Source organism: Poecilia mexicana, unplaced genomic scaffold (assembly GCF_051168715.1).
Source record: "Poecilia mexicana isolate PSO_F unplaced genomic scaffold, ASM5116871v1 scaffold_12, whole genome shotgun sequence".
Lineage (NCBI taxonomy): Eukaryota > Metazoa > Chordata > Actinopteri > Cyprinodontiformes > Poeciliidae > Poecilia > Poecilia mexicana.
Window position 1 is genome coordinate 17,665,586 of NW_028263381.1, and position 11,234 is coordinate 17,676,819.

At 40.2% G+C, this 11,234-nt stretch overlaps 1 protein-coding gene across 1 annotated transcript; it reads right to left on the reverse strand.

Moving 5' to 3' along the window:
• Positions 1 to 694: 694 nt before the first annotated feature.
• Positions 695 to 9,924, reverse strand: dusp4 (dual specificity phosphatase 4). Its single transcript, XM_014995234.2, has 4 exons — positions 8,799 to 9,924; positions 7,895 to 8,019; positions 5,603 to 5,822; positions 695 to 3,948 (listed from the first exon to the last, which is right to left on the reverse strand). The coding sequence occupies exons 1-4, from the start codon at positions 9,166 to 9,168 to the stop codon at positions 3,560 to 3,562; spliced, it is 1,104 nt and encodes a 367-aa protein (XP_014850720.1). The 5' UTR covers positions 9,169 to 9,924; the 3' UTR covers positions 695 to 3,559.
• Between the last annotated feature and the right edge of the window lie 1,310 nt (positions 9,925 to 11,234).

The following is an 11,234-nucleotide window of genomic DNA, read 5'->3' on the forward strand; positions in this document are numbered from 1 at the left end:
GAAAAACATTTGTTGGAACTACAGCTGTACCTAATAAAGTGGCAGGTTAGAGTATATAATTAGATGAGTCAAGATTTTAGTCTTGAAAATAATCTTTAGGAAAATGTTTGCAATGTAAATACGTTGAATTTAACAATTTAAACTGTGATCAAAACTTTTAGACAAGTTGCAACATTTAACCTAACAGCATCATGAAAATCTTTTTCCTTTGCCATCTTATAACAGGCTGAAGTTATTACAGTTACATGTTCTTGCCAGTGGGTGGCGCTGCTAACTAACAATTACTCCAGAATCATTCAGGTCTCAAAAATAATGGCTAATATTACCAGTTTTTCAAAGGGAATCATTTTTCATGTTAAAATGTTTTCCTTTTAACATTTGCTGTTTTTATTTATTTTCTTATCGATAAGCCATTTCAGACTTAAGACTTCTAATAGTTGTGGAAAGTGATAAATCTGTACCTTATTGTCTCTGTTAAAATATCACAATTTTAATCCAAAATGAAATGACTGGAAGTTATGTAAGTAGCAAGAAAAATATGTGTAAATAAATCAGCTGGTATAGTTATCGTTTGTTTGCCTGAATGCTTATATGACTGATAAACTATTTGCTGCATTTATATCACTTTTAAATGCCATCATTTAGTGATGCCAAAATAAAAAAAATGGAATAAAACAAAACGTTCACTTTCAAGTTATGTAAGAACATTATTTATTCAACAGTAGATCTCCAGTAATAAATAAATGCACAGGTCATTCATTCCACAATGAAACTGAGGGGAAACATGTTTCCATTTGAAGGGTCGATATTGCCATGGTGAACCGGAGAGAGAGATGCAGATGGGACTGAACACAGAGAGGCATATTAAGACGTACAGATACAAACTACACACATCTGTACAAAGTATTGCATTTTTCATCCACTGGCCCCCTTTTTTTGTCCATCTCTCAGTACAAAGATCGACTCGGTCCGGAATCACCAACGATGTGCAAATCAACCAATAAAATTACAAATACAGTATTGCATCACTTCAAAGTGCTACACAGAGAGAAAGAGGTGCTGACGATCTTTAAAAAAAAAAAGTGTAGAAACCTTAAACGTGTGTGTGAGTCTGTATGGGCGTTCAGCTTTGAGTCTAGTATAAAAATGAACTTTTTTGCCTTTATTGGTCTAACACAGTGTTCATCTTAGCCTGAAACTTTAGTAATGCAGGAGTGCCCACGAATTGTGATGTAATGATGTATATATTTTTTTGTGCTTGACTGGTTTTGAAGTACAACAGTCAATTCCTGATTGTGTTTTTCTATGTATATAAAAGTGCTCGTTTGGGTGATTTAATACCATTAATAACCAATAATTACTAATTTACTATGTTGATGAGAAATAGGCATGGGTCGGGTACCAATTTTAAGGGATGACAAAGATACAATTTAAAAACTTGTAAAATAGTTTCCATATAATTCCTAGGGGTTAAAGTCTTTATTGAGAGATGCCAATAAAAAAGGGAAAGAGTAGTGACGCACCAGTGTCCATCCCCAACCTGTTTCTGTTCACTTCCTGTGAAGATTTGCAAGAAAGCTAAACTCCTCTGTTTTGAAGGAACACCACCCATAATTTATTAAGAATCAAAAGCTAATATTTTATAAAGATAAATTGTCTTATGGTCTCTTTCTGTGCTTTGTGTCATTAAACTTGTGTAAGAATTGTACCACTTGTTTAGTGAAAATGAATTGAAATTTAAGGCAACGTGCTAGCTGGGCCTATTTGGGAGCAGGCTAGCACTCTTTAAGTAGGCTAGCTGTTATTTTGCTGTTGAAATTAGACTTTAAAACTAAACTAAGCATTTTTACAAACATCAAAAGTTTAAATCCTGAAGTTTACTCCAACTTTATCTTTAAAACAACATTTAGTAAATCCACACAAATTAGCTTGTTGACTCTAGCTCTGGTTCTTGGTTAGCTAGTTTGCAAGTGAATTAATTTGTTTAATCATCTATGAGGTCTAATAAAAGTAGTACGAAAAACAAGAAAATTGTGCAGGTGTTTATTCTGGATATTTACTTGCACTTTAACACTATTTTTTTTTATTTATTTTTTTTGGGATAGTCTACCACAAAACCTTGACTGTGAGAATTTCCTACCGGCCCATGCCTATTGAGGATTCTCAGGGGTCTGCCAAACATCCATCAGTCTACTGTCTTGCAGTTACAAAACAGAAAATAAATGCCAAAAAAAGAACAACTTACTGGGGGATACCTTAATGAACAAGGCACAAACATCTTAATGGACCATCCACTGACACTGATGCTTATTTTTGCTTTTTATCTGAAAAAATCTTTTTCAAGGCACCAAGCAGGAGCCACTTTGTTCTTCATGTCAAATCACTGTAAAGAGATAAAACATTGCTGAGAAGAAGTGAAACCCAGTTCGTTTTAACTAAAAAAAAAATATGAATAGTTTACCACCCACGTTTAAAAGGAATGGTATTTAAACAGACTGTCTTCCAGGGAGTTTCATCTAAAAAGAGAATCCCAACTTTTCTGCAAAATATCCCCAAAATCTTTTCACTCTTCCCATCAGAAAACACCTCCTATTTCCAGAAGTTTCGGCCCTTTTTGCCTAAAAATATTTATATACGATGCAGAAGGGCTTTTCTGTGGTGTCAGGGGTTTCCCAGTCCATTTACAAGGGGCCCCAGTCTTTTTATTTGGCATCTAGTTCTATTTATTTTTAACATCCTCAGTGAGAAGACGAAGAGCAGAGAAGAAAAAAAAAAGAGGGAGGGGGGACAAGTCTGACATGAGAGGCAGAGATGAGAGGATGAGGAGGAGGGAGGAAGCATAAAGGGATGAAAAGGGAGATGAGAGGAGAGGAAGAGGACGTGTGAAGGGCAGGAAGCTCCGGTCGGATCCCCGGCAGAACACCTGTCACTGAAGAGGCTCCTGCTTTCTGTCACCCTCGTTTTTTTTCCCCTCCCTCTTTCCTTCTCCATCCATCTCCTTTGTCCGGCGACAGGAGGGACACCCGAGGAGGAAAGAGGGAGTGCTTAAAATTCCCCCCTTCCTTCCTGTGTCCATCTCCTCTCCTAAAGACCTCGTCTCCATAGAAACAAGCTATCTTCATACTGAGCTTATTCAGTCGGCAGGCATGAACGTGTGCGTGGGAGAGAGGGGAAGATAGGTTCGCTGCTGCTCAGGCCTCACCGTGTTAGGTTTCTGTGTGTGTGTGTGTCAGTGTGTCTCTGTGCATGTTGGAAGAAAAGTGTGTCCGAGTTAATGTCAGTCCAACACTCCGTGTGAATGACGAACAAGTCCAGAAAAGACATTTCGTTTTTGGTCAACTGGAATAAATCTCTCGTGAAAACTGACTGAGTGTTGGCTGGTTTGTGAAATTAAAAAAGACGAAGAAGAAGAAAAAAAAAGGTCCTTTTCAGGCACCGTGACGCTTCTCGCCTCCGTGTCGTGGAAGTACGGACACACCTCAGAGGTCAGTGACACCGAGAGCTCCTCCAGCCCAGTCCGCTCTCGCTTTGAGTCAGGATATGGGGGTAACGCTGTCCATTAGCAGCCGGGTGAGGTCGTGATGGGGCTGTGGTGCAGGTAGGCCGGGTTCACCACCGACACCGGGAAGTTGAAGATGAACGGAGACGTGGGCGTGACGGCCGTCGAGCTGTTGGCCACCGTGGACTTGGGTCCGAGCAACGGGCTCGCCGTGGCCGCGGCTTCGGCGGCGCAGGATGTGGCGAGGACCTGGGACTCGAACTGCAGCAGCTGGCCCATGAAGCTGAAGTTGGGCGAGATGATGCTGCGGCGGCGGCGCACGAACTCGAAGGCTTCGTCCAGACGCACCCGCTTCCTCTTCATCAGGTACGCCAGGCAGATGGTGGCAGAGCGGGAGATGCCCGCTTGACAATGGACCAGCACTCGTCCGCTTGAGTCTCGTACTGAATCTGGGGAAAGAGATGGATCACAGTTCAGAGACGTCTGTGACTGGGTGTCACAGCAATTATACAAACACAAATAATGCTCTTGAAAATCAGTCCAGTTGGCAATGCACATCTTTACGATACAAATCACATTAATAAGTATAATTTATATCACTAAACTACATACTGTAACTGTATTTTCAAATTTATTAGGATTTATTGATGCTTTCTTTGAACAAATGGTAAAACGGTCAATCCTAACAAGTATAGTTTTGAGGGGATTTTAAACATCATTAATTGGAATTTATCACGATAACGATAAATCAAAATTCTTATCACTATATGAAATTTATCATGGTAAACAATATAAGTATTGCCCACTCTTACTTCTTTGTTTTGCAATTTTCTCATGCTTAATTAGTTGTTTAACAACATCGAACTGATTTTAATATCAGAAAGATAACGAAGTTGAAAATTATTTTTGTTTAGTTTTTAAGGGAAAAAGATTTCCAACTCAACCCTAGTGTCAATATAACTGGCTCCTTTAATTATCTAATGTCTCTTCTTTTTCAATGCATTTTTCCACTGAATAAATCTCTTAGTAAATGTTTGTTGTGTATTAAAATAAGTCATACTTTAAAACCTCTACCCCTTTCCTCACCCTTATGCGCATTATTTTTGCACCCAGCAAGTAGCTTCTATCACACCAGATGCACAGTGACGCCTCGCCTAAAAACCGCTTTCGTTTTTCTCTCCTACGCACTTTCGTGCCTCTCTGCGCTCTCAAACCGATAACTAACCTCAAAGTGAGAACGCTGCAAATCACATTTACAGTAACTGAAACACACAAGTGCGAAATTTGAATCATTCTCTTCTTCACACTTCCTCCTCTGGCCTATTTATGGCTCCGTCTCAGTGTGCACACACGCTCTTAACTTTCTCATGAAAAAAAAACAAAAAACAACAACCTGATTTAGGTAATGGTTTGATTACAGCATTTACAAGAACTAGATTTTTCAGCTTGTGTGGCTGAATGCACCAAGTCTGAACCTTAAAGTGTGAGGGTGGGTTTTATTTTTGCAGTACTGCTAAAGAATTTTCTCCATTTTTTACAGACAAATTAGACGAGAGGTATACTGTCACTGAAATTCACTAATCTTTAATAGTTTTCCCTTTTAAAGAGACACTCTCATACAAACAGATTGAAAGCTAACCCCAGCATCGCGTTTGCTCACTCGGTAACACCGGATGAGTCAGACTCTAGTCCCACAGCAGCTAACTATGACGCATACCAGCAACCTTCACCTGCACACACACGCATAGACATCAGAGCCCATGCTAACACTAACTTGTACTGCACAGCACCAATACGTAAAATAAAATCGCACTTGAATACATAATGCACTCAAAAACAACAACAAAAATGAGTTACAAGCGCGGCAAAAACAACATTTTACCAAGTGTGTTTGTTCTAGTTTGCAGTGCAGATATTTTAGTGCACCTGAAAAAAATAACTTATCATTAGGAAGATGTAGGATGTTGTTTTAATTCAACAATTCCTCAACATTGATGAAAATTGCTATTCTCATCACGCCGTGCGGAATCCACACAGCACAAAGCAAAACATAAACACTGCAGCCCGTCACATTTTGCGAGCACAGTCCCGTCAGACACTGACCTATGAACTCGATGGCCTCCAGGAACCAGCAGCTGATGTCTTCTTTGTGGTTGTCCTCCACCGGGATGCACTTGTACTGGTAAGTGCCCTCGAAGTGGTTGGGACAGTCGGCCGACACGTTCAGCAGGGCGGAGATTCCGACGCTGTCCAGGACCTCCTTCTTGGAGGCGTGAAGGGCGCTGCCAAGGTAGAGGAAGGGCAGGATCTCGACGGGGCCACCCTGGAGAGACACCAACAGGAGGAAGATCTTCACTAGCCGCCCCTGAATTAGTAATAAATGGCTCATGTCGGACAGAACGGAGCACAGAGGCCCGGTGGCTTGACTGCAGCTTCATATTGTCTAAATCGCATTAACAAAGCTTCTTATTAGATAGAAATGGGTTTATTATTTGTGTGAGAAACACAGTCGAACTGTTTGGGTTGTATATTTATGGGTCACGTCGATCCCCTGACGAAGCCACATAATTCAGCTGAAATACCGGCGTGTTTTTCATGTGGTTTCACAGCGCTTTGCTGCTCTGAGCAGACCGTGTTTGCAGCTGCTCCTCTGTAACCAAAAGCACCTCAGTGCCCAGGCAAGGAGCTGGCATACATATTATGACTAATCATGAAACTTCCTTGAGAATGGAAAAAAAAATCAACAGCAACATAAAGGTTGTTTTGGCTTTGACTTGTTTGAAAAATATGACTTGTTGATCAGACATTAAATGTGATGTTGGCTAATATCTATATGAAAACCTCTATCTCACTTTGAGTTTTATTTCCGAGCCCCTTGTGAGCACATTGCTTAATGAACATTGAGCCTCCCCCCCGTTTACCGGACCTGAGAGGTCGACGGGTCAGCAGCCGTCCCTTATTGACAAAAAGCTCTGTCTGTTTATGTCACTGCCGCTGACGAATTCGGTCCTGACACAGAGTCAGGAAATGATCAATATGGCTAAGAGATGCCGAGCAGGGAGGGGCAGAGTGGGCTGCATCGCTCTCGGCCAGTCACTCCATCATACTTGCCACAGGAAGTTGCATCCTTCTCTTAAACTAATTAAAAAAAATGCACCTGACAGGACAATGAAGCGATTTTCTTGGAGAAACACAGACATGCAAACAGAAGCTGGGTTGTCTAAGTCTCTTGGCCTCGTGAATTCCAGAGGAATTAAACCCAAAGCACATGTGACTCCGAGAGTTGCGTAAAATCCGCAGGCTCAAACAAACAGATCACTGTCCGACAAAAAATCAAGGCCAGTTAGGTCACAGGAAGTTGTCGAGAGCTGAATCGATGCCGAACTTTCAGCCCACTCCATTAGGGGAACTTATTTTAAGCATTTTAATCAATTTAAAGTAGCCTCAAGACTGGAAGTTAGTATGTAACATGAGTCCTTCAATAAAGCACTCATAACCCTGGGATCTGTCTGAAAGAAGGCATGGGCCTGTCTGACACACTCACTGTAGAATAACCTGAATTTTTTTTTTATTAAATATGGAATGATGACATTAAACTTTTAGGTTGGATGATTCCAGAAAACTGTGTAAGAACAACGTATGTTCCTACATGTTAAAATTAGGCGACAAGACTTATCTCTTGCGTTGGTGAAAGACAAACATAGCTCTTTATCAATATTTCCGGTCACGTAAAACAAATACAGTTATGGGCTGGAACCTAATCACTCTTATGGAGGTTATGTCTGTTTATGAGCTGAAAGCAGGCTATTGAAGAGCAAATTCACCATAAGGAGCAGCACAGCGAAAAGGGAAAAAAAAAACATATTTAGCACAATAACCAGCTGAAAACGTTATTACATTTTCCAAGTAGTCAGTTTTCATAAAAACAAGCGTAACCGTATCTATATTTAGGATGTTAAAACGTTGAAAAAATGTTGCAAGACAAGAGAAATCAAGCAAATAAAGTGAATATAAAACTGGTGATTGTAACAGTATAGAAAATCAAATCAAAATGTGTAAATATTACAGCCAAATTGATAAGAATGTGATAACTGATGACGAATATTATTATATGAGCTCACCTAAACTAAAAGCAGAGCAACCATGAAATGTTTTCAGTTTTCTTTTAAATGATAAATATGTTACATTATTTCAGCAGATCTTGTTAGTTTTTGGTTTGAAACGCAGACACACATTAGGTCATATTATACATTTCTGATTTTTAAATATTTGAGGAAATATCACAATGATGCCTTACAAAAGTAAATATTTTTAATGTTGACTGGATTACGATTTTTTATTATCATTATTTTCTTAATGCAGGACAAGCAATGAAGCAGAGGGTGACGGTTCTACCTGGTCGTTGTGTGGCGTCCCACACGATGAGCAGGAGTCGATGCTGGACTGGCTGGTGAAGGACGGCAATGATTTGTTTTTTAAGCAAAACTCGGGATACTCTGCGTAAAATCTGTCATATCCCCCTAGAAACGAACAAGAAAAAAAATATTAACAAACATAATGTCTGATGAACACATTTACAGATAATCATAATAAAGTTATGCAAACTGAATGTGCAGCAGGATCTCCCAGCATCTTTCAATTTATTTAAAACATTTCCTTCAAAAGGGAATAATCAACTGCAGTCTGACCACAGCGGCTTGTGTCAAACCGTATTAACCATGATGTGTCATGTTTACCAGCCGTTCAGACTCTTGTGCTTCAAGGCGTCTGCATCATTAGGATGCAGGCACAGACGCACACACAGAAAAAAAGGGGGATGCGCCACGGCTTGCAGCAACTTCTGCTTTCAGAATCTAAAAAAAGACAACCTGACTTTACAATTTTCCACTTTTTTTTTTGTTTAAATTATCATTATTCATTTCAGTTTGTCCCTTTTCACTCCCTACGGAGGAATCCTTGTGAAATAATACAGGCTGTGCTGAGTGTCACCGAGGTTTTCATGTGGCTTCAACGCATCAGCATTACCTCATCCACTCAGCCACTGAGCTATGAACGCGTGGATGTGGATGAGTGTGGATGTGAGAGATTGACTATATAAATATATACATATCACCTGTCATCATCCGATATCAGTTAATCGATTATAATGTCAAATAATTGCGATAACTGTGAACATTAATTATTATATTATTATTATTATTATTATTATTATTATTATTATTATTATTATTATTTACAAATTTATAGTAGTCAGCCCCAAGTGAATGAGTGAAGGTGGTCTAAATGGGAGGTATTTTACCTTTGAGCAGGTACACCAGTGTTCCTTGGGAGTCCCTGAACAGCGCGTTGAGCACCAGGGTCACCGTGCTGTCTTCCTTCACCGAGTCCGAGTCCGGCGTCCTTTCGTCGTACAGCACCACGACGGAGTACATCCCGGAGCGCAGGCGGCCCCGCACCTCTTCGTCCCCGGCCAGGACCTGGTCCAGGCTCAGCACGGAGCCCTTCGCCCTCCTTCGGACGATGGTGTTGCAGCGCGCGTTGACGGAGCCTCGGATGTGCCCGGCGCTGAAGGCGAGGAAGGAGCGGCAGTCCAGCACCAAGCACCGGCCGCCGTCGTCCTTCAGGAGCCGCTTCAGCACCGTGCAGTCCATCTCGCCCAGGTCTTCCATGGCACCTCGATGCAGATTGTGTGTGTATTAGGGTATGGGGGGGTTTCACTGGTGTTTATCTCTTCGCCTGCCGAAGCTGAAGAAAGCTCGCGCTCGGATCCTGTGGTGGATTCCCCCCTCGCGCCTCTCTTCTATCTGCGCATCACCGTATCCATTCAGCTTCTTGTTTCCTCCTCTCTGTGTGTCTATCCTAAGAACTCTTCTGTCTTGTTTTTCTTTTTTTCTTTTTTTTATGAATGGGTACATCGCGTCACGGCGGAGGTGACGTCAACCAGCAGCAGCCAATCACAGAGCTTTCGTTTATTCATTGAAAAAAAGAGAAAAAGCAAAAGACATCAATGAAACTGAAGGCGACAATGAAACACCAGAAGTCAACAGCTCTTAAACTCTGGAAAAAGCACTAAATGGAAATCAGCTGATAAACTTGTTTATCCCTCAATCCCAAATGTCAAAACAACTTAATTCAATATTATTTTTCACAGACTCATCAAAGGAAAATTTAATGATCTAATTTTCTTGGCCAAAAATAAAACTTAGGTTTGGGGAAAGAAAAAAAAATCTTATGTAGCCTGAAAACATTAAATTAAGAACCTTCCCATATGCGTCACCATACTACATTTTATGAAATTGAAGATAAAACAAAACAAACAAAAAACCCAGAATAATTAACTTTTTTAAAACTTTACTTTTTAAAACTTGTTTTAATACACGAACATCTAGCAAGTGCACCATGCATTTGTTTTCAGACCACCAGAGTCAATACTTTGCCTGTATTTTGCTTTTCACATCTAGATTCCTGTGTTTATCCGTTCCTCTTTGCAAAATAGTCTGAACTCAGTCATACATGACAGAGATCTCTGTGAAGAATAGCTTTCAAATCATTCTACATATTCTGATTTGGACTGATGCATCATGGATATGACTGGGTAGTTTTAACTAGGAACATATTTTGATCTAATGCAATGGTGTTTATAGGGTCTTTTACAGGTTTTCTTCCAGGATTGCAATGTATTTAGCTCCATCCATCTTCCTTAAATTTTTAACCCTGATTTTAGCCTTTACCACAACTTTATTCCTGACCTTTCTACTGTGTTCCCTGTTCGCCATTGTGCCGTTTGTTAAAAAAAAAGTATGATGAACCCTAGAACAGAGCATAATTAAGAACCGAAACTGACTCACCAAACTTCAACCCGTCTGTACAGGCTTGACTCATAAGCGGTAAGATGTTCCTGCATGCACTAGACATGAACTTCAGGTATTTCATACTGTTCTTATAAAAAAACTTAAGCATTAATATTATTTGTGTTGCATGAAGTTACGTATAAATTGCTTTAGATTAGGAAAAAAAATGCTTAGATCATTAGAGTCATTGCTGTGTGCTTAGTTTTATTACATTCCCCAACACTTTATCTAATCTTGCAGTATTTAAAGCTCACCTATAACACCGGCTCTGTCTGTTTTCGGCGCTACGGGACCGCAGGTGGGTGTGCTTACGTCCCTGCATGCATGTGCGTGTGTGTGCATAAGTCTGAGCGCGCATCTGCGTGTGTGTGGGTGTGTAATCCTACAAGCGGATGCAATTTGCATCTCCCATCACACAAGCCTCAGAGCGTGCTCAGGTATTTGCATGTTGATCTCATTTCCATGGTTACAGGGGAACGAGAGCAGCGAGGCAGCAGATGACAGGAAGAGAATTCAGACAAAAACAGACTGAAAGCAAAACAAGCTCAACCTGGAAGAGAGAGAGAGAGAAAGCAGGTGGAGGGACAAATATGGGTGGGTAAATATGCAAATGTATTTGATTTATGATTTATATGCAGATACAAATCTGTGTTAGAAGCTTTGAAATGTTCACAGTCTAATCGAGTTTGAAATATTTAGAGGTATACCTCATGTAATCACTAGTTTATATAACAAATTCTCCCATCTAATTGTCATGTCTTAATGTCAGATGCAAATAAAAAATAAAAAACAACAAATGCAAGGAAAACTCGGCAGAAGCTTATGGCAGTGGCATATATATGATATGCTTAAACTACGTTTGTAAAACCTCAAAATTCTGTTTT

Excerpts from the sequence above, each read along its gene's own strand:
- dusp4 (XM_014995234.2), bottom strand. The coding sequence starts at position 9,168 with ATGGAAGACCTGGGCGAGATGGACTGCACGGTGCTGAAGCGGCTCCTG. Across the intron at positions 8,020-8,798 it reads ACTGGTGTACCTGCTCAAAG|GGGGATATGACAGATTTTAC; the intron begins GTAAAATACCTC and ends GTTCGTTTCTAG. Across the intron at positions 3,949-5,602 it reads GGAGGCCATCGAGTTCATAG|ATTCAGTACGAGACTCAAGC; the intron begins GTCAGTGTCTGA and ends CTCTTTCCCCAG.